The 27,109-nt window shown below is 36.0% G+C and overlaps 2 protein-coding genes across 4 annotated transcripts; both read left to right on the top strand.

Annotated features, from left to right (window-relative positions):
• The first annotated feature begins 1,401 nt into the window (after positions 1-1,401).
• LOC127176038 (interferon-induced very large GTPase 1) lies at positions 1,402-15,618 on the top strand. Of its 2 annotated transcripts, none has more exons than XM_051127465.1 (6): positions 1,402-1,578; positions 2,488-2,926; positions 4,432-4,540; positions 4,895-5,488; positions 6,284-6,366; positions 8,383-15,618. In XM_051127465.1, the coding sequence occupies exons 2-6, from the start codon at positions 2,498-2,500 to the stop codon at positions 13,171-13,173; spliced, it is 6,006 nt and encodes a 2,001-aa protein (XP_050983422.1). In that variant the 5' UTR covers positions 1,402-1,578; positions 2,488-2,497; the 3' UTR covers positions 13,174-15,618. The 2 variants fall into 2 exon arrangements, with proteins under 2 accessions (XP_050983422.1, XP_050983431.1); XM_051127474.1 differs by having other exon boundaries at positions 4,432-4,477.
• A 2,538-nt stretch (positions 15,619-18,156) lies between these two features.
• Positions 18,157-27,109, top strand: wdr48b (WD repeat domain 48b). Of its 2 annotated transcripts, none has more exons than XM_051095801.1 (19): positions 18,157-18,296; positions 18,778-18,918; positions 19,115-19,193; positions 19,283-19,365; positions 19,599-19,728; positions 20,970-21,058; positions 21,175-21,276; positions 21,540-21,764; positions 21,878-21,952; positions 22,073-22,175; positions 22,394-22,491; positions 22,567-22,674; positions 22,762-22,858; positions 23,669-23,764; positions 24,382-24,487; positions 24,586-24,673; positions 25,404-25,480; positions 25,615-25,807; positions 26,245-27,109. In XM_051095801.1, the coding sequence occupies exons 1-19, from the start codon at positions 18,249-18,251 to the stop codon at positions 26,338-26,340; spliced, it is 2,034 nt and encodes a 677-aa protein (XP_050951758.1). In that variant the 5' UTR covers positions 18,157-18,248; the 3' UTR covers positions 26,341-27,109. The 2 variants fall into 2 exon arrangements, with proteins under 2 accessions (XP_050951758.1, XP_050951767.1); XM_051095810.1 differs by having other exon boundaries at positions 19,118-19,193.

Consider the following 27,109-nt stretch of genomic DNA (forward strand, 5'->3'; position numbering starts at 1 on the left):
AAATACAAAGACATATTTGTTTTTATACTTTATGTTTTACTGGAGGAGATGGTGGGGGTGTACCTCAGGCTTGGCCAAGAGCATGGCCGGGTAAATTATATTGTTTTGCTGCATCCTTGCCGGATTACAATTTTAAATGCATTCATTGCGTTTGAACAGACTTGAATAATGTAAAGATACATATGAAAAAAATACATAACCGTATATAGCAGTTCAAATACTGACTGATATGTCACCAAGGTGCGATTTTATAATAGTTTATTGTCTTGATGGTGAACATATGTGGAAACCCTGATTTTAGGCAGTTAAGTAACCATAAAAATAAAACTGTGAATAAATAGAAACATATTATGCATTGTTCATCTCAATGTTCAGCGGCAGCAGAGTGTTTGACATGTCTCGTTCCACTGTCCACCGCATTGTCCACCGAGTTGCTGAGGAGTTCGCCATTCGCCACCAAGAGATTCACCTCCCCGAAGACCCCAGAACACATGGAGGCAGGGCTGGACTTAAAATTCATGTTGTTTTTCTAATATTAAACCTAAGCTATTTTGTAAATAGTTGTAAAAAGTATTTTCAGTAACGTATAGAACAATTTTGTTTTAATGTGAAAAATATTTACAGGACAAAAAAATAAAATAAACGTATAGAAGAGTGTTGTGAAAAAATTCTAAGCTGCATTACAGAAATTTACACATTGTAATTTACAAATTGTACATAATTAGTTCTCTTTTATTAACACATGAATATACAAAAATACAAAATGTACAAAAACTATTCATTTCATTCTTAACTTACATCACAAAAATAAACTACAGAAATTAGGTTGTTTCATTGACAAAGTGCCAAAAAAAGATATTAACAATTTGTGACACTTGCAGTCCTAAATCAGAGCAAATAAACCATGCCTGTTAACAACAGCAGCACAATGAATTTCAGCGAGAAAAAAAATACTCTATTAACTTGCTTACTTTGTATTTTTGAAGTATTTCCCCAGCAGGCTCACTTTTTCTAAAATAGTCCTACAACAAGAGAAAATGGAAACACTTATAATATAAGTAAAAGGTTTGCAATCTTAACATTAGAAAACATGACACAGCAGGACATGCATACAAAATACTAAAGTGCTTAAGTTTGTTTACTTACATTTCAATGTGAATTCCCCAACAGAACTCTCACCCGTCACGCGCCGCGGTGACGCATTCGGCCTTTGAATGCACAGTTCGGAGGGTGCATTCTGAATTGGGACAGCTTACGTCGTGACGCTGCGACGCTGTGACGCAATCGCCCTTCAAATTCGCACTTCGGAGTCCACGCACTTCAGGTTGGGACAGCCTTCGTCGCGCCGCTGTGACGCATTCGCACTTAAAATAAGCACTTTGGAGTCCGCCCACTCCACTTTGGTACACAGCTGAATCATTCGTCCATAACAGTTGGCATGGCCCAGATAGCTTTAAGAATTCTACTTACATTTTAGCTGAAGAGTCTTTCGTTTTTAAATTTTAGTTTCACTTTTCAGTGCAATTGCTGTAAAGCATCTGCTCGCATCCTTCGTCCTTCTCTTCATCTCTAACACAGGTAATAAACTTATTAAATTTTAGTTACATTTCTGAAGTTAACTGAATTACTTGTCTTTACAATACAATGTTGTCAGAAATTTTTGTACCAGGAATCATGTGATTTGTCTGAACAAGAAACCTGTTTCCTCTGTAGCTCCCATTTTCATTTGTAGTTCATCCAGGCCAGTTCAATGACCATCAGTCTGCAAGTTAGATATTAACTCACTTTATTAAGAATGAGATAATCAGTATGAACTTAATAGTTGAGATGGTGTATGATATATGAGGCTGTCTGAGATTCTCTAGTCTCTTGTATTCATACGCATTGTGTAATGTTTGAGCTGTTTCAGTATTTTGAGTCCTTTTGACTTTCAAGCTTGGATGGATTCCAGTCGCTGATCAGATCAACAGATCAAAGTCATGAAATGATTTTCATTTATTATTATTCATTTTAATTATTTTGATAGTGTACATATTTTTGATATTTTGATATTTGTATTATTAAGGGGGAGGGTTATATAAACCTTCTTTTTTTTCATTTAATGACATAATGCATGGGTTGTATATAATATTGACAAGGTCCTTAATCATTTTATTAGATGATTTACTCTGAATCTAGGCATCCACATCACACCAATCAATTTTAATGCAAAGTTGGTCAACAAACTGTCTATTTCCTGGGGATCAGAACTATGAAATATATCTTGGCGTTGCATTGTAGAAGGTGGAGTTGGAGCTGTTTGGTTTCTCATGTATTAACTACGATCTACTAATGCAAACAGCATTTAAATCTCATATTTGTATTTTACATTAAGCATAATTTGCATTTGCAGTTGTCTCTTGGTTTGAAAATGTTTGTATCCAACACAATGAACTGTGACAGTTATCTGACCCACCAAACCTGGGTAATGTTCATTTTTCTTTTCAGTCTTACAATTATGGATCAAGGTACAGATAATGATGTCATGGACACCTCTCCAGAGACACATGAAGATTCAGAGGATGTCAAGGACATTTCTGCTGTATCATACAGAAATCCAAATGATGTCAATCCTCCAGTGGCACATCAATATACAGATGAAGTCATGGACAATCCTCATGAAACAGATCAAGAAGCAGATGATGTCTTGGCTGCTCCTCCAGTGGCACATGAAAACCCAGATACCATGATGGACGGTCCTCCACTGACAAATTCTGAAAAATATACAGAAAACCTAAATAAAAACAATTATGACCCATTTGTGACAGACTCGACCACTAAAGCAGAATTTCAGATGCAAACAACTTCAGTTCCTTTCACATCACTTGATCAAGACCTTGCTGTAAAGACACTTGGAACCTCAAATAAAGCACATGGAGAATACGAGGTAAATGTGATAATACACTTAAAAATAACAGATTTATCAAATTTTTTTTTTTAACTGCGCTCATGGTGACTTGAGTTCGATTCCCATCTCGAGGACCTTTGCCCATCCTGCTCCCCTCTCTCCTCCCAGTGCTTTTCTGTCTCTGTCAACTGTCCTATTTATAAAAATGCATAAAAGGCCAATAAAAATAACTTAAAACTAAATAAATAACGGATTTAAAAGGATGTTTTTACAGTGGTCCCATGGAAGAACTACTTTGGGTTTCTCAAAGAACCTTTCAGTGAACAGTTCTTGAAATAACCATTAATTTTCTAAGTGTGAAGATCACTTTAGTAATCTTTAGTAATCTGAAGAAGTTTTCTGAAGTTCCTCTAAAAACCTTTTGTGGAATGGAATGTTTCCATGGATGTTAAAGTCAAAACTCATTTTTACATGTTGTTTAAACTTAAATGTGTGTTGGCAGTGTGTGTACACATCCACCCTATGATAAAAAATCCACCCAGTGGTATTTTTGTAATCTTTATAAGAAATATCCCCTTTTTCAAATTAAGCCATTTTCAGCTTGTAGTCGGTTTGACGTCACACCGACAGAGGCCACTCCCACAATAGTTTGATTGACATGACCGTCTTACCTTAGACCTGCCCTGACTGAGTTGTAACAGTCCGACCGCAAGGAAAGACAACAATGTCTCTGACTGAGCAATTGAGGTGTTCTGTAGTTGGATGTAATAATGAATACTGCAGTCCTCATTTACTCCCGACATCTGAGCTGCTAAAGACGCAGAGGATTACTTTCTTTTTAGAAGGAAATGCACCCGGCGACCTACATAAATGCGTCTATGTTAACGCAAATCACTTGTGATGCAGCTTCATCTATAGCAGAAGTGAGTATAAGCAATTTTATGCATCTTTGCAAATTTTTAATTAATAATGTGCTAGTTAGCAAGCTTAGCGGCTAAATGCGGCTAACATAAACAGACTGGCTTGTCACCCCACAGAAGAGAGGGGTGGGTTGAGCAGAGCTCATTAGCATTTAAAGGAACATGCAATAGAATGGCTCGCTCTGAACAGGGTTGATTTTGTCAAGGTAAAAAGGGTGTTTTTTACGCTACCACTGAGAAATTTTAACCAAAGTATGTTATAGACTTCTCATTAAGACCCTAAAGAATCAGCTTGTGGAAAATGGGCATCTGATGACCTCCATCAATGCCAATTAAAAATACGAACAAGCAAAAAAAAAAAAGTTTTTTATATACCTCACTTTACATATGCTAAATGGACCAATGTATGTTCTAGAAATTGTCCTTGTAATTCAAAGGTTTGGCTATTCACCTATTCCGCCTTTGTAGTAACAAGCAGAGATGCAAAATAAACATACAAGTGTGATGTTTACATGGCCTCATGCTTTAGAGATCTACGCATACACATTTATACACATGCACAATTATACTACCCTTACAAAATCATGATAATAAGACACAGATCATTTCTTGTTATCTCTCCAGGATCACGTGAAACCAGTAAAAGAATGGAGTAACCCAAAACCTGATGGTAATGCAAACATTGTAGCAAATGTGTGCTCAGGCTTTAATGATTTATCTCACAGCAACACAGGTAAGAAATGCAACTAGCACAAAGTTCTGTCATGAAACTCTCAATGGCGCAGGTCAATAGGTTTTAACTTAATCTAATAAAATCACAGCATTTTTCACATGGCACAGCCCATTGGTTCTAGTTGGATCAGCAGCCATTGAGCTTCCTGCTCAACATTCAAATATTCAGCCGGTTGCTGTAGCAGTTGCAGCGCACATGAGAACCCCAGACAACCAATCTATTCATTAACATGTCCATGTGAACTACCATGCACATCTTGGCAGAACTGTGTATCAGCACTATTTTATCAATGTACATTGTGGTGTGTCCTTATTTTCTGTGAGTTTGAGAACAGTTCTGTGTTGTTTATTTTAGATCACGGTGATCCTGATTTGACCATTGCAGTGTTTGGAAGCTCTGATGCTGTCAAGTTTGGATGTGACAACATTCTACTTGGAGATAAACAAAATGCAGAACTTCCCATGATCATTCAAGAGAGGAAAATATCAGAACATCGTGTATCGGTGATCAACATGACTGGCTCACATGAGACTGATTTCAAACCTCTCAATCATGCTATTGGTCAACTACTGAAAGAAAATGAAATCCATGCCTTTATCTTTGTTGTGCGACTGAGTCAGTTAACAGATGCTGATAAAATAGGTATTGAATGGCTACAGAGAATATTTGGTGATCGAGTTCTTCCATTTGTGATTACTGTCTTCACCTATGAGAGAGAGGAAGAGCGTGATACTATAATAGATGACCTGAAGAACAACTCAGTTCTGGAACAGCTGCTGAAGAAATGTGAAAGATATCATACCTGCAGCAAGATCATGAACAACCAATCAGAGATGAGAGAACTGATAGACAGAATCAAGCATCTGTTCACAGACAATAATAAACAGTGCTACACCAGAGAGATGTACAGCTCTTCAAGAGACCTGCAAAACAGTGAATATCAAAGTGGTAACAAAGCTTGCATGTTCGCTTTTGGCTTACATTTACCACAACTTTTTAATTCAAGATTTAAAAAAAAATCAAATACTGAATACATATTATGAAAGTTGTTTGTGGACTTTTGCCTCTCAATTTTTTTTTATTTAATATAATCTCATTAGTTTTTGTAGGTATTCATGTGGTTCATAACTGACATCTTCATTTATTTTTTAAAAATAATGTATTACAAAACACTCAAAAAAGTTGCAAATGTCTCTCAACAAACTGTGAGCAATGAAGATACTGATTTAAATTTCACAAAGCAGAGTTGCACATTCCTGCTTCAGGGTCACATAGATTAAAATTGTTGGAAAGGGTTCAAATACACAGCAGTGCCGGAAAACCAAAGAATTTGTGGGACCTGAAGGATTTTTCTGAAGAACAGCAGACAGTTTAAATGTTCAGGACAAGAGACTTATCAACAACTATCACTAAACAAACAAACAAACAAACAAAAAACAGCTGTGGATCATTTGGGTAAGAACATTATTAAGTATTAACAATCAAAGGGTTATTTTTATGAATGCAACTATTATTTTCTCTTGTGGACTATATGTAAACATCTTTTATGTGAAATATCTTATTCAGGTCAGTACTAAATATTATTTGTTAATGAATCAAAATGCGTCACACTGATTGTTCCACTTCAAAAGAATCTGCACACATAATGCATTTGTACATAAATCTAAGGTTTGGTTGAACAGCTTTCAGTTCTCTTAAACTAACCACTAATAAATCTTTTTCCTCTGTTTTCAAAAAATCAAGGTGCAGAAACAGTAAGCATTGTTGACACTAATGCACAGACTTTGGGGAGCCTGGTCCAAACTGATAAACAAGACAAACAAAAGGTAAGAAGATTTATGCATAATTTTTATAAGACCCCTTTTTTATCAGACCATTATTCATATTTTAACTAAGGCTATTCCACCATAATCTCAAGAGTATTTATATGTATTTTTTTTATTTTTGAATTCAGAACTTTGTTTGCATAAAATTTGCACAGTATCTAAAACAAATCTTTTGTGTATAAACAATTTAGAGACATACAAAAATGAATGCTTATTAAGTCTATAAATATTGAATATCTATTAATTAATGTAATTAATTCAGTTGATTCTATTGTATTTGTATTTGTAATAATGAGATTATGCTACAACCCTTTGCTGGCTTACAAATGTCTAAGAAATGGGAAGAGCAACATTACACCACCTGTGGGTACACAGGTATCACTGTACTACAGTGATAGCCTAATTAACACGTCCATAGTATTGCTGATAAAACAATCTTCACAAAAGATTTGGGGTTATTCGGTGTCTGTTGAAAGTCATTTTAAATTTCCTTTTAATGATCAATGGTTGAAGGGTGAATAGAACAATGTCACATCTAGTTTTTGAAGATACTTCTTGTATTTAAAGAGCAAACGTTTTGCTAATTTATCTTACAGTTTAACACAAGTTACTTCTGTAATTCATGAGGCATAAGAAAGAGGTGGACAGAAGGCCTATACTGTAACTAAGATAACTGTCGCTTGTACATTCATCTGCTTGTTAAGTTTTTTAAATTGTTGATTGTGGGTAAGGGACTGTTAAAATATATCTAAAAATTGTAACAATGAAGCCTCATATATATTTATGATATAACAGTTTTTATGCTTCTAGAGCTGTAAGTGAGTAATAATGTTTTAGATGCTGTCAGCATCTGTCCGAATGTACAAATATTTGTTTATACCTGCAAATGTTACATACAGATACATGTAACAATGAGATCAGGAAGCATATTCATATTTGTCATATGTTTTAATGTATTAAAGGAGAAGTCCATTTTCAAAACAAAGATTTACAGATAATGTACTCACCCCCTTGTCATCCAAGATGTTCATGTCTTTCTTTCTTCAGTCGTAAAGAAGTTATGTTTTTTGAGGAGAACATTTCAGCATTTTTCTCCATATGATGGACTGATATGGTGCCTCAATTTTGAACTTCCAAAAAGGCAGTTTAAATGCGGCTTCAAACGATCCCAGATGCGGTTGTAAACGATCCCAGGGTCTTGTCTAGCGTAACAATTGGTTATTTTCATAAAAATAATACAATTTATATACTTTTTAATGTCAAACGCTCATCTTGTCTTACTCTGCCTGGACTGTTTTTTTTTCCGGTTCATGACAGTTAGAGTATGTCGAAAAATTGCGAATGATTTTTCTCCCTCAACTTCAAAATCGCCCTATATCGCTGTTTTACCTTTTTTGTTAAGGATCTTCTTTGCATGTTCACTTTGCAAAGACTGTGTCGGTACTTCTGCAGCGATGTAGGATGATTTTGAAATGATTTTTGAAGTTGAGGTAGAAAGTAAGTAATGTTTTATTTATATAGTGCCTTTCAAAAACCCAAGGACACTATACATAAAGTGAAAATACGACTGGCGTTTTTCAACATACCCTAATTGTCTTGAGCCAGAATACACAGAGTTCATTGAGAGCAAGGCAAGACAAGCATTTGAGATTAAAAAGTATTTAAATTGTATTTTTTTTTAAATGAAAATAACGACCATTTCACTTTTTCGGCTGGGATGGTTTACAACCGCATTTGGGATTGTTTGAAGCTGCATTTAAACTGCATTTTGAAAGTTCAAAATTGGGGCACTATATCAGTCCATTATATGGAGAAAAATGCTGAAATGTTTTCCTCAAAAAATATAATTTTTTTTTTGCGACTGAAGAAAGAAAGACATGAACATCTTGGATGACAAGAGGGTGAGTACATTATATGTGAATCTTTGTTTTGGAAGTGGACTTCTTTAAATTAAATTAAAGTGTACAAATGAACATTCTTTTCAACTATACTATTTTATGATATTGTATTTTTCAGCTAGGTGCAGAGCAACTCATTCACAAGCTTCATCTTGAAAGCAAACTGAGAACTGTAGATTTCCTTAAGCCAATTGTACAGTCCCAAGAGTCTTGTACAGAAGAAGAGCTGGCTTCAGTTTTTCTACAGAAATTGATGATGATGGACTACAGAGCAAGATATCTTCAGATTATAGAGAATAATGAACATCACTCACAACGAAGTAACATTGACACAGCTGAAGATGATGGCGATGCCTTTGATAATATTTTTGGAGAAACTTCTAGCCCCTCTGATGAAACAGAAGCAGTCCACTTAATGGATGTTCAGATGGCTGTGTTTCATTGTGCGGATAGTTTCCTAAAGCAGCTTATGGTGACTAAACTCTCACAGTGTCAGTATGCTCTGCCTCTGCTTGTACCCAATCCATCCACACAACAGATTGAGTTCCCACTCTGGACGTTTCGACAAATCAACAAAAGCTGGAAAACAATTGATGAAACAGGTCAAATCTGTAGCAAATTCCAGCCAGTCTACAAGGCAGAAACCCCAATGGTGGCTTTCTTCAGATTTGGTCCTGCATCTTCATCCAAGTCTCAACTAATGAACAGCCTAATCAATGAGAAACACAACACATTCTTCCACAGGAACTGCCCAGGCAGCAGCAGAACCAGAGTGATGATGGATGGAGTGGTGGAGATCGCCTGGTACTGTCCATCTGGAGAGAAAACAGACAGATTTACTCATTGTCTTGCGTTCTGTAACCTCCATGGTGATGCAGGAGAACATGAAACACAGCTGGATATCCTGACTAAAATGGCGTCTGTAAATGTTGCTATTTTACCACAACTTGACAAGAAAGACAAAAGCATGAGCAAGATCCAAACCTTCTACAAGGGCTCAAAGCCACTCATCTGCCTTCTTACAGACAATGATTCAGCTCTCACAGAAATGCGGGAAGGGAAGTACAAAATTGGTTTGAAAGGCAGAAATCAGTCAGTCGTATTTGAAGAAATCAGAAGAGCTATTAATAATTTGCTTTTATCTACTGAATCATGTTCCTTCTTTAAGCTTGAAGATGTGTCCAAACACAACGATATCAGAGTGGATGAGGTCGAGGATGATGACTGCAGGAAAGGAAAAGAGGCAGCACAGCAGATGATACATTTATTGGAGGATAAAGATCTGACTGAAATCAAAGAATCATTCCTGCAATGTCAGGGAAAACTGTGGTATCAGTGGTGCCAGAAGAATAAGGAACTTTATCGACCAACATTAGGAGAACTACATAAAGGAAGCAACATTGAAAAGAACAAAAGTTCTAAAAAATCAGAAATGCAGAAAATCCGTGAGCTGCAGCAAACGTCTGACCTAAGTCAGTTTGTCCAAATCTTCATACAAAAACTGAATTCACAAGCAGAAAAAGAGGTGGTATATTTTCTAAAATGGCTGAGCATCCTGCTAGACAATTACACTACTGAAAGTCTTTCAGCCCTTCTTCATAAGTATGATGAAAAATGGTCAACAGTCCTAAATCTTAAAAAGAAACATGATAAGTCACCGCAAATGACAGCAGCACAAGTCGAACTTGAGAGAGTATCTGAGAAACTACAAGCTGCAACCTTTGGCTTGGAGCACATACTGAGAGAGATCGCTCAGATATATGAATCATGTTCATCTGTAAGGAAAAACAAAAAAGACCTCAAGTTTAACTTCTCCTCTCTTCCAAGTCTTGCAGCAGAGATGATGATCTCTGGACTTCCACTTGAGCTGATGGATGGAGATGCTGCCCATGTTCCTCTAATCTGGGTTACTGCTGTTCTTGATGCACTCATCCAGAAACTGGGAGATAAGAGAGTCTATGTGTTGTCAGTTTTAGGGATTCAGAGCTCTGGGAAATCCACTATGCTGAACGCCATGTTTGGACTGCAGTTTGCCGTCAGTGCCGGCAGATGCACCAGAGGAGCTTTCATGCAGCTGGTCAGAGTGTCGGAGGAAATGAAATCACAGCTGAGGTTTGACTACATTCTGGTTGTTGATACTGAAGGACTTCGTGCCCTAGAATTGGCTGGAAGGTCAACAAGAAATCATGACAATGAAATGGCCACATTTGTTGTTGGTCTTGGAAATATGACATTGATCAACATCTTTGGAGAAAACACAGCTGAGATGCAGGACATTCTTCAGATTGTTGTTCAGGCCTTTATGAGGATGAAGAAGGTCAGACTGAATCCAAGCTGCATGTTTGTGCATCAGAACGTTTCAGATATTACTGCCGGAGAGAAAAACATGGAGGGAAGGAGACGACTGCAGGAGAAACTGGATGAGATGACAAAACTCGCTGCTAAAGAGGAAGACTGTGATACAGAGTTTTTCAGTGACATCATTGCATTTGATGTGCAGAATGATGTAAAGTATTTTTCACAGCTGTGGGAAGGCAGCCCACCAATGGCACCACCAAACCCAGACTACAGCAGAAATATTCAGGAGCTGAAGGAAACCATTCTCAAAAAAGCTTCTAACTCCAACGGCATTACATTGTCTCAGTTCAGAATGCGTATTAATGATCTGTGGAATGCATTGCTGAATGAAAACTTTGTGTTCAGCTTCAAAAACACACTTGAGATTGCAGTGTACCGAAAACTGGAAACTATGTACAGTGACTGGACGTGGAGCCTCAGAAGCGCCATGTTGAGCGTTGAAGACAAATTCTACAACAGAGTTACTAATGGAAACATTACGGTTCATGAAAGTGACTTGTTGGCTGACATGAAGATGGCAAAAGAGCAGGTAGAAAAATCAATGATGTCTTACTTTGAGGGGGACAAAGACAAAGACATTCTGTGTCAGTGGAGAGGAAGATTTGAAACCAGAATCAAAGATCTTCATGATGACCTTGTGAAGGGAACAAAAAGAAAGTTAGATGAAGCAATTGAACAGAAAAAAGCCAGGGAGCAGCTGGATAAAAGAAGGACAGAGTATGAAAACAAGCTTTTCAGTCGAAGCAAGGAACTAGCTTTGAGCCTGAGAAATACAGGAACAGATGAAAATATGCTGAACAAGGAATTTGACACAATGTGGAGTAAATGGGTCACTGAAATGACGAAAGACACACCTCAACTGAAAGACTTTAACTTTTGGGAGGATGTGACACGGATATTATCTGAAAATCATGAATTGACTCTTGTAAATGAGCGGTTAAATCAGAAATACTTTAAAGTGATAGACTGCAGGAATAATTATTGTGACTACATGATACTAAAGAAGCCTGTAGAGTGTTCTGATGACACTGTATCAGAGGTTGCTGCTGAGAGCTCTAAGAATAGTAAGAGTGGGATATTGAAGCGATTTGGTCAAACACTTATGTCAGGCATAGAATATTTTAAATGGGTTTCAAAGCCACAAGAGAACATGGACCTAAATGCTGAATGTCATTACTCAATAAAGGATCTGACTCACAAAATTATTCAGGAAACTAAAATGATAATGAAGAAGTCACCAGTTGGAACACGAGGCTACAATGACAGTTTTGTTCAGGAAATAACGGACTGTGTTAAAAAATCAGTACAGAATCATCAATCCGTGAGACGAAAATACAAATTGAAAAAAGAGTTCACCATAGACCTGAGTCTCTATGTGTGTGAGATTGCAAGACCAACATTTACTGAACTCTACAAAGAATTCAGAGAAGCAAATGACCCGAGATTTTATCTTGACAAGCAGAAAACTCAATATTGGAACATCTTCAAGAACTACTACAAAGGAGCAACAACAACAACCGTTCTGAGTGAATTCATTTGCAGCAAACTTGAACCATCTATTCTGCAAGCTGTTTACAATGAAACTGCTATTGGTTTTGCAGCACAGATGAGGTCTGACATACAAGCATTACGTGAGAACAGACCAAATCTGGAGAAACACATTCTTAGATCCCTTGCAGAAAAGGAGGATTTTGATCAGTACAAGAAATACATTAATAATCCCAGAGAACACTTCAAACAGTTCATAAAGAATGAAGTGGACAGATACTGCACCAAACAAAACAAACAGATCCTAAACATTTTCAAAGGTAATCTGAAACAAAAAGGGCAGGTTGTAAGTAATGCAGTGAAAGCGGCTACAGTGGAGGTCAAGAGTCAGAATGGGGATGGTAGCATGTGGTACAGATGCTTCACCAAAACCCTGAGAGATGAGCTGCAACTTACAGGAAACTCATGTGCGGATCTCAGTGAAATTAAAGACATGGATTTTCTTGAGAATGTTTTGAGTGACAGTCTAGAAGAGAGGATGACAAACCTACAGAATGGTTTTAAAAATTTTAATGACATAAAAATGGAAAAGTGCAGAAAAAGACCAGATGAGATTTTGATTGAGCACTTCTGTCAGTGCTGCTGGGTTCAGTGTCCTTTCTGTAAAGCCATCTGCACCAACACAATGGAAGGCCATCCTGGAGATCACAGTGTTCCTTTTCACCGCAATGTTGGACTGAATGGTTGGTTTTACAGAGGAACAACAAACCTGTCTATTGACATCTGCACAACAGCAGTGGGGAGTGATAAATCCTTTTACCCAAATTCCTCTGATGATTCAGTCCCCTGGAAAGAATACAGAAAAGGAGGTCCTGAATATGCTAACTGGAGCATCACACCTGACAACTCTGAGCTGCCGTACTGGAAGTGGTTTGTGTGCAAATTCCAAAAAGATCTAGAAACATACTACAGAATGACATTCCAGGAAGATGGTGAGATTCCAGATGAATGGAGAAAGTACACAAAACAGGAAGCTCTTGAGAGTTTGGATAAATACTTGTAATGGGAAGGTAAACAAACGGCCCTCTGTCAGATCCCTGATTAAGATGATATTTGTGCATCCTGACAAAATTTTTATGAATGCTGTTATGTTTTGTTATAAACACTGCTGAGCATTTAATTTAAATGAGCTGTAGATGTGTTGATCAGCACAGACAAATGTGTAATAATTTGTCAAAATGTATCCTGGGCTTATAAAAAAAATTGAGAACATATGTTCTTTTATTGACTTCTTAGATTTTTTGTGACTTATTAGATCTTCTGATCCATGCTAGGAAATTGGTAGATGTGTTGATGCAATGTAATGCTTTGCGCTGTGATGCACAATCTTTGTACAATCTTGTATTTAAGTTGGCTTGAGAAAGCCAACTTACTGATCTACTATTTAAGAATATTATTATTCTTTTTCTTCTGAGCCAAATTTCGGTATCTATCTCCTCCTAGAGCTTTCAAGCTAGAACCACCAAACTCGGCCCAGACCTTCAGGCTGGTCTGACTCGGTGTGCTCTATCTTTTCTAACCGATCCGGCTTACGGTTTTCGTAAACCAGACTATCAAAACCACCAAAAATCCCATAGACTTACATTGAAGGAATGTTCAAATGAGCAACACTATTCAAACTCCAACTGACAAAATTCAAATCTAAACTCCCAGAATCCCTTAAGGCTCAATCAAGCTTCCCTTCTATGTACTATTTCTAATCCATTAGACTCATTTAAGCTTCCACTCTAATATTTCTAATCTATCTAGCTATCTAAATCAAGTTAGCAACATGCTAGTAACATGCTAATCGTGTTAGCAAAATGCTAGTAACATGCTAGTCATCTTAGAAACATTCTAACAACATGCTAATCATGTTAGCAACATGCTAGTAACTTGTTAATCATGCTAGCAACATGCTAGTAACATGCTAGTAACTTGGTAATAATGCTAGCAACATGCTAGTAACTTGCTAATCATGCTAGCAAAATGCTAATCATGTTAGAAACATGCAAACAAAATGCTAGGAACATGCTAATCGTGTTAACAACATGCTACTATCATGCTAATCATGTTAGAAACATGGTAACAACATGCTAATCATGCTACCAACATGCTAGTACCTTGTTAATCACGTTACCAACATGCTAGTAACATGCTAATCATGATAAAAAAAATGCTAGCAACGTGCTAGTAACTTGCTAATCATGCTAACAACATGCTAGTAACTTGGTAATCATGCTAGCAACGTGCTAGTTACATGCTAATCATACTAGAAACATGTTAGCAACATGCTAGTAACTTGCTAGTAACTTGGTAATAATGCTAGCAACATGCTAGTAACTTGCTAATCATGCTAGCAAAATGCTAATTATGTTAGAAACATGCAAACAAAATGCTAGTAACATGCTAATCGTGTTAGAAACATGGTAACAACATGCTAATGATGCTACCAACATGCTAGTACCTTGTTAATCATGCTAGCAACATGCTAGTAACATGTTAATCATGATAAAAAAATGGTAGCAATGTGCTAGTAACTTGGTAATCATGCTAGCAACGTGCTAGTTACATGTTAATCATACTAGAAAAATGCTAGCAACATGCTAGTAACATGTTAATCATGATAAAAAAATGGTAGCAACGTGCTAGTAACTTGGTAATCATGCTAGCAACGTGCTAGTTACATGTTAATCATACTAGAAAAATGCTAGCAACATGCTAGTAACATGTTAATCATGCTAAAAAAATGGTAGCAACATGGTAGTAACTTGCTAATCATGCTAACAACATGCTAGTAACTTGGTAATCATGCTAGCAACGTGCTAGTTACATGTTAATCATACTAGAAACATGCTAGAAACATGCTAGTAACATGCTAATCATGCTAGCAATATGCCAATCATGTTAACAACATGCTAGTAATATGTTAATCATGCTATCAACATGCTAATCATGCTAACAGCATTCTAGTAATTTGCTAATTATGCTAACAACATTGTAATCAGCCTATAAAAATACAAGCAACAAGCTAATCATGCTAAAAACAATATGTTAAACATGCTCTCATACTTTACGACTGCTTCACACTTTCAGGCTAGGCTTTCTCAAGCCAACTTAAAGTTTGTTCTCAAACTTTACTCATCTAGTTACTGTTGATGTTGTTATTTTATTTCATATTGGAGATAACTTCGCAAGCAGTTATGTTGTTAGTGTCTTATATCTACTCTGGATAAAAACAAAGTGTCAACAGGTAAAAAAAAAAAGCAAAAGAGATGAAAATGCACAATGATTTACTTATTGTTAACCACTTTAATATTTACAAAGCTACTATAGTACCTGCATAGTAAAATATGTACTCATGGTTATTATTATTACAGACATATTGTAGTTCTACAGGTTTTATTAAACTGTGTGATGATTGAAATTCTGAATAAATTTGAGTTGAATAAACTGGACTTTGAACTCACATATACCTATGCATAACAGAGATATGTGAAGACTTTAAGTAAAAAGCTCTATAATGTGAATGTGTTTATGCACGTTACCTTTAAAAGTGACAGACAACAGAGCAAAATAACTTGTTTAATGGAAAATACACATTTTAATAAACTTTCAGCTGCAAAGGGAGATTTTTAAATGCATAACACTATTTATGTTTAAAACATACCCCTTATCCACACTTTAATAGGGTTGGGTACCGAAACCCGGTGCCAATACGGCACCGGTACCCATGTGACCGGTATGTACCGGACCGAATCAGAACGCGAATTTCGGTGCCACTTAAATGCCTGAACTGTCGATTGAAATATTTGTCTTCTGGTGCTATGACACGGATGTAGAAGCATTGATTCATCAACATGCATGATCGCTAGTTAAATTTAAATACTGCATTCATGGGGTGTCGGAATGATCAGAACATTTTTTTACTGAATGAGAAAACTCGGGAAAGTCGGAAAGCTTTGATGATAGAAATCCAAGACATCTTTGTAGTTACTATCCATTTTCACATTTCGAATTAAAAGCACAAATCGTCTGGAAATGCATCCGAGAAGCGCGTGAATGCTGCAACTATCATTACACTTGCTCTGACTGCAGCAGGTGGTTTGCCGTTAGCTTAGCGAGCTACATTAAACGCGTCGAACTTAAAATGCCAAAAACTAAACATTCTAAAGTGTGGCTATATTTCACGAGAAATGATTCAGACACTGGGACGTGCAGCAAATGTTTTACAGCAGTTGCGTGTGAAGGGGAAAACGCGTCAAACCTCATGAAACATTTGATGGTATGTGGAATAAAGTTGAAAGCAGAGGGATGCACCGTGTTTGACAGTTTGCAGACATCAGCTGGAGAGGTGTCGTATTTTGCCAGAGACGGCAAATATGTGATGCGATCTAGGAAAACCCAACACATGGTGAAATTTTACCTTTTTTTAGGTTTTAACACCATATGAAAGCTGCGTTCAGGCCCCTTTCCAAAACTTTTATTTTTTACATAACCTACGTTATGGCTATCTTAGGTTGGCTGATAGCGATGATTTTGAGAAAAACGGCTTTAAAGTGAGACGGCTTTCACTTTCACTTTACGGGTTTAACGAGAGCTGTCTGTCAAGTTAGGAGCGCTACGGCATCATTAGACAAACAGACTAACGTTTGTTTTCCGTTGATCACCCATTTTATGTTTAGTAAATAATGCAGCACCTTGTAGTAAAAGCGAGCGCAGCGCAACTGTTCGCGCACTGTGATAAAACAGACTGTCATCGGACTCCTCTTTAGTAACTTCATCATCCGATCCTTCATCTCTGGATGTGAAATAGCCCGCAACATCATTTAGGGCACTGACATCACCAAAACTGAGAAGACTGAGACGAGTAAGATCGGTTACGTGAGCAGCTGCAGTACTTTAGACGGCGTTGTTGTGCTCCGCCATCTCACGATATTAAAGTAAGTAAGTAAGTAAGTAAATAAATAAATAAATAAATAAATACATTTGCTTGCCGTACTTTACACAGGACTGGTGGAGAATGTGAACTGATACGCCTTTACTAAATATGTTATGTGGTTTATTTTGATAGGTTAACTGTTTGGGAAAGCACCTCCGCAGCGCGTTCTTAACATAGGAGAAAGACAGTCATTTCTGCTTGCTGCAATAAATTGCAATAGATATTTTCAGAGATGATAGACAAGATGTTATAGAATAATAATTTAATGAAAAACGAATTTCCTGAAAACGTCCCACCGCTACATCCGACGGGTTTTCCCAGATCTCATCACATATAGTCATATTTCTGCAAAAGAATTTCTGAAATTTTAAGCTGTTAAATTATTGTAGTTGGGTTAGGTGGCTTAGGTTTTATTGTTGTTGCGTTTTGCATTGACTTAATAATGTATAGTACTACTTCTTTTTTTTTCTTCTTTTTTTACTTTTAATACATTGTTCAATTTAAAGAACTTTTTTTGTCCAATAAAAATATATTTTTGTGTCATCCACCACTTTGTGGCTTTTTTCAAAGTATCGGTTCAGGCACCGTTTTGGCACCGGTACCGTTTTAAAAGTATCGATTTGGCACCGGTATCGAAAAAACCCCAAACGATACCCAACCCTACACTTTAATATCAAAAGTTGTGGCAAATGTCTGCTGCCTGTTGCTCTATATGCATTCTGCATGCGCTGGACTCATGTGTCAGCTACTTTTAAAGCAGAATAGAATAGAATAAATTGTGCGTGTAGTGTTATGTTTAAGCATTTTCAATGGGGTTTGATTAAGCAACACATTTTTGATGTCTCCCTTATGACACATCTACAGTATTTTAAAGAACTAATGCATTATTGTATAAAAAACTCAAAAAATAGTACAAATAATGTTTAATGTATACTGTAGGCTATGATACATTTGAACGTATTTTATGTCATGTGCAAATCCCATTTAACTATTTTAAATATAAAAGTCAGTATCCACGTTTTGCAGTTAAATTATTTAGGTAAATCTACTAGCTCAACGGTGACCTCTTGTGACAGAAGATTTCGACAAGAACAAACGCCGGAACGTATTCCGCTATCGGCCGGAAGTGACGCATTCACCGATTGTCAACATGCAAGATGGCGACCCATCACAGACAGAACGCTGCTGGACGAAGGAAAGTCCAGGTAATAATTTACAGATAACGTTTCGTAACTTTAAAACTATGTATTCGCAAATTTATAATATGTTTACGTTTTCAGGAAAGTGTCGCCAATTATAGCGTTCATAATATTTACAAACCGAAACATTTTTACCCGTACAAGAAGTACTGTGGTGTTTCCATAGTACAGTGATGATATGTAACGGAGTAGCATTCATTTACCGTATATGTGTCCAAATACTTTTTGGGCCACTGTACAGGCATATATTAATGCAATTAAATTTGTTCTTTTAGTACAACTGTCTTCACATTTATTAGATTCATTAGATTAAAACATCAGGTCTTTGTAGACAGATGTTATACAGCGTTACTTCATAACAGATTCAAAATACACATATAAAATGTGTTTTTTCTATACCTGTAGTACATGGGTGGTTTTGTAAGACTATAGGTTGTCTTGAATGTCTAATAAATGGAGTTAATAATTAATAATGATGTGTTTACAGGTTTCCTACGTGATTAGAGATGAGGTGGAGAAGTACAATCGTAATGGTGTGAACGCTCTTCAGCTGGATCCTACTCTCAACAGACTCTTCACAGCCGGTCGAGATTCCATCATCAGGATATGGAGCGTCAACCAGCACAAAGTACAACCTGCATTTTTCAAGGATTATGAATATTCATTCATTTTACCCCTTGTTATGTTACTGTGTGACCACACTTTGCATTTTGAACAACAGTGTTGACTTTATATCTCCCTCAAAGGCATAATTTATCCCAGTTCTGTCTCTCTGTAGTCAAATGTTTCTGATAAGTCTAACTAAAAGCCATCTACTATTGCAGCAGGATCCTTACATCGCTTCAATGGAGCATCACACAGACTGGGTGAATGACATCATCCTCTGTTGTAATGGGAAAACATGTATGTCTAAGAACATCATATGCCTTTTACAAAACCGTAATGCTCAAAGTTCTGAGCTTTATGTTTTAGTGGATTATTCTGTGTTGTAGTGATATCAGCCTCTTCGGACACCACCGTTAAAGTCTGGAATGCGCACAAAGGGTTCTGCATGTCCACATTACGGACGCATAAGGTACGTTTCTTATATTTATCTTAGTTAGTTGCTTTAATTTTTATGCGTAATGGTTATTCTGATGGCAGTCTTGCATTGCCAGACATTTAACTATAATACAGTTTAATTTAACCGCTCCAGGAATTTGCATGGAAAGCAGAGTAAAGCTTGAAATTTAGAGAAGTTCTTGCATTTTGTGTGCAATAGGATTATGAGACATAAAGTGATTTTGTCAACTGTGATTCACTCTTCAGGACTACGTCAAAGCTTTAGCATATGCCAAGGACAAGGAGCTGGTGGCATCAGCCGGGCTGGACAGGCAGATCTTCCTGTGGGATGTGAACACGCTGACAGCTCTGACCGCCTCTAATAATACAGTCACCAGTGAGTAGGCTTTCTTAATCATTCTGCTTGACACCATCTTCCTTCTGAGTCATTGAGTTAGGGTTGAAGCGTATAATTAAGCAGATGATTGTGAAAACCAGTTTCTTTCAAAATGGATGCATCCAGTGTTATTTCTGTATTGTTGAGATGCTGTTGTGTGTTTTATTAAAATTTAATTTAATTTAATTTTATTTTATTTTAATTGTAGTTAAAATTGTAGTCATTTTATTTTGTTGTGTTGTTTTTTTTTTTTAAGTCTCTTCGACTCACCAAGCCTGCATTTATTTGATCCAAAGTACAGCAAAAACAGTAAAAAAAAAATAATATTTCACAATATATTATATATCTGTTTTCTATTTAAATATATTTTAAACGTCATTTATTGCTGCGATTTCAAGGCTAAATTTTTAGCATTATTACTCCAGTCACATGATCCTTCAGAAACCATTCTAATATTCTGATTTGCTGCTCAAAAAACATTTATTATTATCATGTTGAAAACAGTTATTTCAAGAGTTATTTCAGGTTTCTTTGATGAATAGAAAGTTAAGAAGAATGGCATTTATTTTGATCAATTTAAAGCATCCTTGCTAAATAAAAGTATTTATATTTATATATATATATATATATATGCATGCTGATCTTTGAACCATTCTGTTCATAAAAAAAAATCCTGAAAAAATCTACTCAGCTGTTTTAAATATTGAACATAATAAACATTTTTTTTTTTAACAGCAAATCAGCATTTCTAAAGGATCATGTGACACTGAACACTGGAATAATGATGCTGAGAATTTAGCTTTGATCACAGGAATAAACTACATTTATTTAAAAAAATATTTATATATTTAATTCATATATATTCAACAGAAAACAGTTATTTTAAATAGTAAAAATATTTCACAATATTACTGCTTTTGCTGTCCTTTGAATCAAATAAATGCAGGCTTGGTGAGCAGAAGAGACTTCTCTAAAAAACATGAAAAATCTTACTGTTCAAAAACTTTTGACTGGTAGTGTATGTCCTGAGATAAAAAAAAATAATAATAATAATAGTAATAAAAAAAACGTCTTGACTGGTAGTGTATTTATTTATTTTTGTATAAATTTTTATTTTAGTTATTTCAGTACCTCAAGTTAAACTAAAAAAAAAATATTTTGTATATTTTATTTTATTTTAAAATGTTATAGTTTTAGTTAACTCTTAATAACCCTGTTTGCATCCTTAATTTCTGTGATAGCTTCCTCACTGAGTGGAAACAAGGACTCCATCTACAGCCTGGCCATGAATCAGACAGGAACCGTGATCATCTCAGGATCTACGGAGAAGGTTAGTCTCACAGTTTTTTGGTTTTTAATGTTTCAAGGAGGGAAAATCATCATTGCAACTGCAACTGCAAATAAAAAAGTTTTGGTTACTGGAAATGTTTTGTGTCTTTTTTTCAGGTCTTAAGGGTGTGGGATCCACGGACATGTGCTAAGCTAATGAAGCTGAAAGGCCACGCTGACAACGTCAAATCATTATTGTTAAACAGAGACGGCACTCAGGTAAGACTTCGTCATAGCTGCAGAAATAATTGCATGTCGTGTGCAAAAAAATCTAAGTTTGCAATCTGGCCTTTCAAAATGCATTCCAAAAAATCTTATCTTGACAAATGTAGTTTGGATTAGGTTTCTAAATACATTTGCATCAGAAATGCCAAAACAGATATTTTTCTGCCTGTCTGAACAGCCATAGACATACACGCATTGACTTTGATAAGGCTTTCCAACAGACACACATGTTAAACCTGCTTTGTTTTTCTGTCTAGTGTCTCTCCGGTAGCTCGGATGGCACAATACGCCTGTGGTCTCTCGGCCAGCAGCGATGCATTGCCACATACCGGGTCCACGATGAAGGCGTGTGGGCGCTGCAGGTGAACGAAGCCTTCACGCACATCTACTCCGGCGGACGTGACCGAAAAATCTACTGCACGGATCTGCGCAACCCTGACTTGCGTGTGCTCGTTTGTGAAGAGAAAGCCCCCGTCCTGAAGGTGAGCTTGAGCTGCTTGGTGTTTGAAAATATAGAAATTAAGTCCTCAAATGTGAGTGTTCAATCTGTTAAGAAAGCTGCTCTTACAATGGATCTGATGTTTTCTCTGTGCAGATGGAATTGGACAAATCTGCTGATCCTCCTCAAGCAATTTGGGTGTCTACAACTAAATCATTTGTAAACAAATGGGTAGGTTACATTACAGCAGTAGTCTATAACTGCAGTTGAATTGAAGTGCATTAAACTGAATGAAACTGCATTGTTCCTTCAGCTCATATCGGCCTGTATTTGTTTATTTGTCAATCGCAGTCTCTAAAGGGCATGCATAACTTCAGAGCATCTGGAGACTACGACAACGACTGTAGTGCTCCTTTAACTCCACTGTGTACACAGCCAGAGCAGGTCATCAAAGGTAAATCAACATCTGTGTGTGCTTGAGCAAGGGATGGTAACCATAAGGTTGCTGGTTTGATCCTTGAGTGAACCATAAGCAAATTGTATAAGGAACTTGTTGCTTAGGATAGAAGTCTCCATTAAATGACTCATTACTAATCTCACTTGATCAAAGTGTGCCAGTATGTTCACCATAATTAATTTAATTTTTGACTGAAGGTTTTAATTCAATTTCAGGTGGCACCAGCATTGTTCAGTGTCATATTCTCAATGACAAGAGGCACATACTTACTAAAGACTCCAATGACAGTGTGGCATTCTGGGATGTCCTCAAGGTAAGAGCAGATAATGAAAAGCTTTTGTGGCATCTTAAGGCCAGTTGTTATGTAATCTTTCTCTGTGTTATGTAGGCGTGTAAAGGGGAAGATCTGGGTAAAGTGAACTTTGATGAGGAAATTAAAAAGAGGTTCAAGATGGTCTATGTGCCAAACTGGTTTTCTGTAGATCTCAAAACAGGGGTGAGTATTAGCGTCTTGTTTTTCAGTTAATAGTGAGGGTGAGGGTGAGAGATAATCAATGTTAAGTCTGTTCTTGCTGCTTTTCAGATGCTGACTATCACACTGGATGAAAGCGATTGTTTTGCGGCGTGGGTGGCAGCTAAAGATGCTGGTTTTACAAGCCCAGATGGCTCTGATCCAAAGTGTAATCTCGTCTTCTAAGTGTTTAATAGCAGTAAGATTTTAAATGTTTTTGCTCACCAAGCTTGCATTTATTTGATCCAAAGTACAGCAAAAACAGTAACATTTTTAAATAATTTGACTATTTAAAGTAACTGTTTTCTATTTGAATATATTTTGAAAAGTAATTTATTTTTCTTCAGAACTTTCTATTCATCAGGGAAACCTGAAAATATTCTACTGTTTTCAACATAATAATAATAATAAAATGTTTTTTGAGAAGCAAATCAGAATATTATAATGATTTCTGAAGGATCATGTGACTGGAGTAGTGATGCTGAAAATTCAGCTTTGAAATCACAGAAATAAATTACATTTTAAAATATATTCAGATAGAAAACAGTTATTTTTAAATAGTTGAAATATATTAGAATTGTACTGTTTTTGCTGTACTTTGGATAAAAATAAATGCAGGTTTGGTGAGTAGAAGTGCCTTATTCAAAAAACATTTAAAATCTTACTGTTCAGAAACTCTTGACTTTTTTTTTTTTTTTTTTTTTTTTTTTTTTTGACTTTTTTTTTTCAAATCTAAATCAATTACACACCTAACATTTAAAATAAGATAGAATTTGATTTAGCAATTTAGCATTTAGCTGTGTTTTTGATGTAAGGACATTTAGAAAATTTAGAAAACAACACAATGCTACAGATCAACAACAGGATTTGTTGAAGTGTGTGTATGTTTGTTTGTTTATTCATATTCTGACCTTACAATATTAGCTCAGTAGTGAGAATTACGTAACAACTCTTATTTGTGTTTCTTTATATGTTTCAGTGAATCTGGGTGGGCTGCTCCTGCAGGCGCTGTTAGAGTTCTGGCCCAGAACTCATATAAACCCAATGGAAGAGGAGGAAGGCGAACTCAACCATGGTAAATGTTTTTGTTTTTTTGTAAAGGAATATTTTAATAAAGGCAATAATGATTATTATTGTATGTGACCCTGGACCACAAAACCAGTCTTAAGTAGCATGGGTATATTTGTAGCAATAGCCCACAATACATTGCATGGGTCAAAATTATTGATTTTTCTTTTATGCCAAAAATCATTAGGATATTAATATAAAAGGATATTTTTTCCTGCTGTAGATATATCAAAACTAATTTTTTTATTAGTTATATGCATTGCTAAGAACTTCATTTTGACAACTTTAAAGGTGATTTTTTTTTTTCCTCAATATTTTGAATTTCAGATTTTCCAGTAGTTGTATCTCGGCCAAATATTGTCCTATCCTAACAAACCATACATGAATTAAAAAAAAACGCTTAAGACTGTTTTTGTGGTCCAGGGTTACATAAAGGAATTATTTTCTGTTAATACTTTTCAGTAGTGAATCAGTTTTTCAGACTTTAGGCTGCTATTTTAGTTAATCTTAGAATTATTTTGCAATGCATTCTGAGATTGCTTAATACACATGAATGCATGGAGTGATTTTAGTACTGGTTTCTGAGCTTCATTCATATAATTTTCTGTGTGAATTTCTCTGTAGTAAATGGTGAACAGGAAAGCCGAATTCAAAAGGGCAACGGCTACTTCCAGGTTCCTCCACACACTCCTGTCATCTTTGGTGAAGCAGGAGGAAGAACATTGTTTAGGTCAGAATGACAGTGTCTAGTATGAAGACATAAAACTCATCTGACTTTCCTTCGTGCATCTTGTCTTCATTATAAGCTATGTATCCTTTCACTTCCAGGTTATTATGCCGTGATTCTGGTGGAGAGACGGAGTCCATGTTACTGAATGAAACCGTACCTCAGTGGGTTATTGATATCACTGTAGATGTGAGTGTTTCAAATCCCACAATCATCCTATTATGTGTTCATCATATGATTGTGATTGTACACTACAAGTTAAAAAATTTTTGGACAGTAAGATTTTTAATGTTTTTTTTTTTTTTTTTTTTTATGAAGTCTCTTCTGTTCACCAAACCTGAATTTAATTGATCTAAAGTACAGAAAAAAGTACAATTTTGAAAGATTTATACTATTTAAAATATCAGTCTTCTGTTTGAATATATTGTAAAATGTTTCTGTGATTCAAAGCTGAGTTTTTAGCATCATTACTCCAGTCACATGATCCTTCAGATCTCACTGGATCTTTCTAATTATCAAAGAATGCTGAAAAAATGTACAACTGTTTTAAATATTGATAATAATAATAAAATAAAAATAAATGTTTCTTAAACAGCAACTCAGCATATTCGAATGATTTCTGAAGGATCATGTGACACTGAAGACTGGAGTAATGATGCTGAAAATGTAGCTTTGATCAGAGGAATAAATTATATTTTACCATATATTCAAATAGAAAACAGTTATTTTAAATTGTAAAAATATTTACTTTTTTTTTTTTTTTTTTTTTTTTTTTTTTACTGTTTTTGCTGTATTCTGGATCAAGTAAATGCAGGCTTGGTGAGCAGAAGAGACTTCTTTAAAAAACCTTAAAAATCTGTGTTTTTCTAAAAACGTTTGGGTGGTAGTATATATTGACTTTTTTTTTCCTCTGCTACAGAAAAACATGCCAAAATTCAACAAGATCCCATTCTACCTCCAACCTCATTCATCATCTGGGGCCAAAACACTTAAAAAGTATGTTGTGTTTGTAAAAGTGACAAAATGGCAAAGGAATAATTAATAAGTTATGCTTAAAAATGTACATTTTATGATGTAAAAGCAATGAGTAATCCAATTTGTGATTATTCATCATGGACTGTTGTTTTCAGGGACCGTCTGTCTGCTAGCGACATGCTACAGGTGCGGAAAGTAATGGAGCACGTCTACGAGAAGATCATCAACCTCGACACGGAGTCCCAGACCACCAGCTCCTCAGCCAATGACAAACCAGGAGAGCAGGAGAAAGAGGAAGACGTGGCAGTGATTGCTGAAGAAAAGATTGAGCTCATGTGTTTAGATCAGGTTAGACCTCCTATCAGACCTTCTTTACTGCTTCCAAACAAATGAAAAGTACTAGAGACACTCAACTCTCCATTGTACTTATTATGTGCTGTTCAACAACTTATTTTCCCCAGATGCTGAAACGAATTTAAAGAGGTGACCATTAATTAGTTTTGATTGGCCGTTACAATTCTTACAGCTTTTGTGACGCCAGTAACCCTTAATAATAAAATTACAAGTGTGATACCCTAGTTAAACAATATTTAAACAATACAATCTTACAGTTTTGGTTACAGTTTTGGTGACTTCCTGCTACTTTAACATTATTTACATACTTATGTTTTATTAATGCTTAACTGCACTGATTGTTTCAGGCAAGGTTATGTATAATAAAATGCATTGTTACATTGTGAAAAGCTTGTTTGGACTCCGTTGTTAATGTTTGGTGTCGTTTGTAGGTTTTGGATCCAAACATGGATCTTAGGACTGTAAAACATTTCATCTGGAAGAGCGGTGGAGACCTGACCCTTCATTATAAACAGAAGTCCACGTGAGCCCCTCTGACCTCTGTACAGACCCCAGTCGCCTTCAACATCGCTTAAACTTCCAGAAGCAGCATCCCAGAATGCCCTGCTGTTCTCAGGTCTGATGGTCACCCAGGAGGAATGTTTTTTCCTTCTCATTCTCTTTGCGGTGGCTAAAATGACAGTGCCAGCAGAAAGATCTGATCCGACAGTTGAAGGTTAAAGACTAAAGACTGACGCAGTTTTGGCGATGTTCTGTGAATTATGATTTCAATATTTCTCTGACTTTATTTCATGGATTATTTTTATTTTTTTGTATATTTATTACTTGTCTTGTCCAGCTTAACACAAGTCCTGATGATGATGATGCTGCACACAAGTACTTCCGTTCTCAGACATTCCAGATACTTTCATCCAGATCCGAAAACAGTTGCTCTTCAGCTCCCTGTTTTGCTTTTTTCCCCCAAGTAAACAATGTACCTTCATTTTTTTTTTTTTTTTTTTTTTTTTTTTTTTTAGATTCAATGCTATAATAATTTATTCAAAGCTATTTTTGTATCAGAAATCAGAACTTCCAACATGGAATAATTCAGCCAGGATTATTTCAATGCATAGTTGCAATTGCATATATGTATGAGACACTTTCCAAATGTATATTTCTCATTAGTTTGTTAATTGATTTCTGTGGATCATGACTGTGTCGGCATCATCTTACCACAGCTTCTGAGAAATATGGCCTTGCCCTTGTAAACTGACATTAGGCCTGACATTTTTTGTGAATAAAATGTGAATAAAACTG

The sequence above is a fragment of the Labeo rohita genome, chromosome 2 (genome assembly GCF_022985175.1).
Source record: "Labeo rohita strain BAU-BD-2019 chromosome 2, IGBB_LRoh.1.0, whole genome shotgun sequence".
Lineage (NCBI taxonomy): Eukaryota > Metazoa > Chordata > Actinopteri > Cypriniformes > Cyprinidae > Labeo > Labeo rohita.

What these genes read in the sequence shown, in the direction of transcription:
- LOC127176038 (XM_051127465.1), top strand. Translation starts at nt 2,498, where the DNA reads ATGGATCAAGGTACAGATAATGATGTCATGGACACCTCTCCAGAGACA. An exon ending in TTTATCTCACAGCAACACAG is followed by an intron (nt 4,541 to 4,894) that starts GTAAGAAATGCA and finishes TGTTTATTTTAG; the next exon opens with ATCACGGTGATCCTGATTTG. An exon ending in AAACAGTGAATATCAAAGTG is followed by an intron (nt 5,489 to 6,283) that starts GTAACAAAGCTT and finishes CAAAAAATCAAG; the next exon opens with GTGCAGAAACAGTAAGCATT.
- wdr48b (XM_051095801.1), top strand. Translation starts at nt 18,249, where the DNA reads ATGGCGACCCATCACAGACAGAACGCTGCTGGACGAAGGAAAGTCCAG. An exon ending in AGAAAGCCCCCGTCCTGAAG is followed by an intron (nt 21,765 to 21,877) that starts GTGAGCTTGAGC and finishes TTCTCTGTGCAG; the next exon opens with ATGGAATTGGACAAATCTGC. An exon ending in GGAAGGCGAACTCAACCATG is followed by an intron (nt 23,765 to 24,381) that starts GTAAATGTTTTT and finishes ATTTCTCTGTAG; the next exon opens with TAAATGGTGAACAGGAAAGC.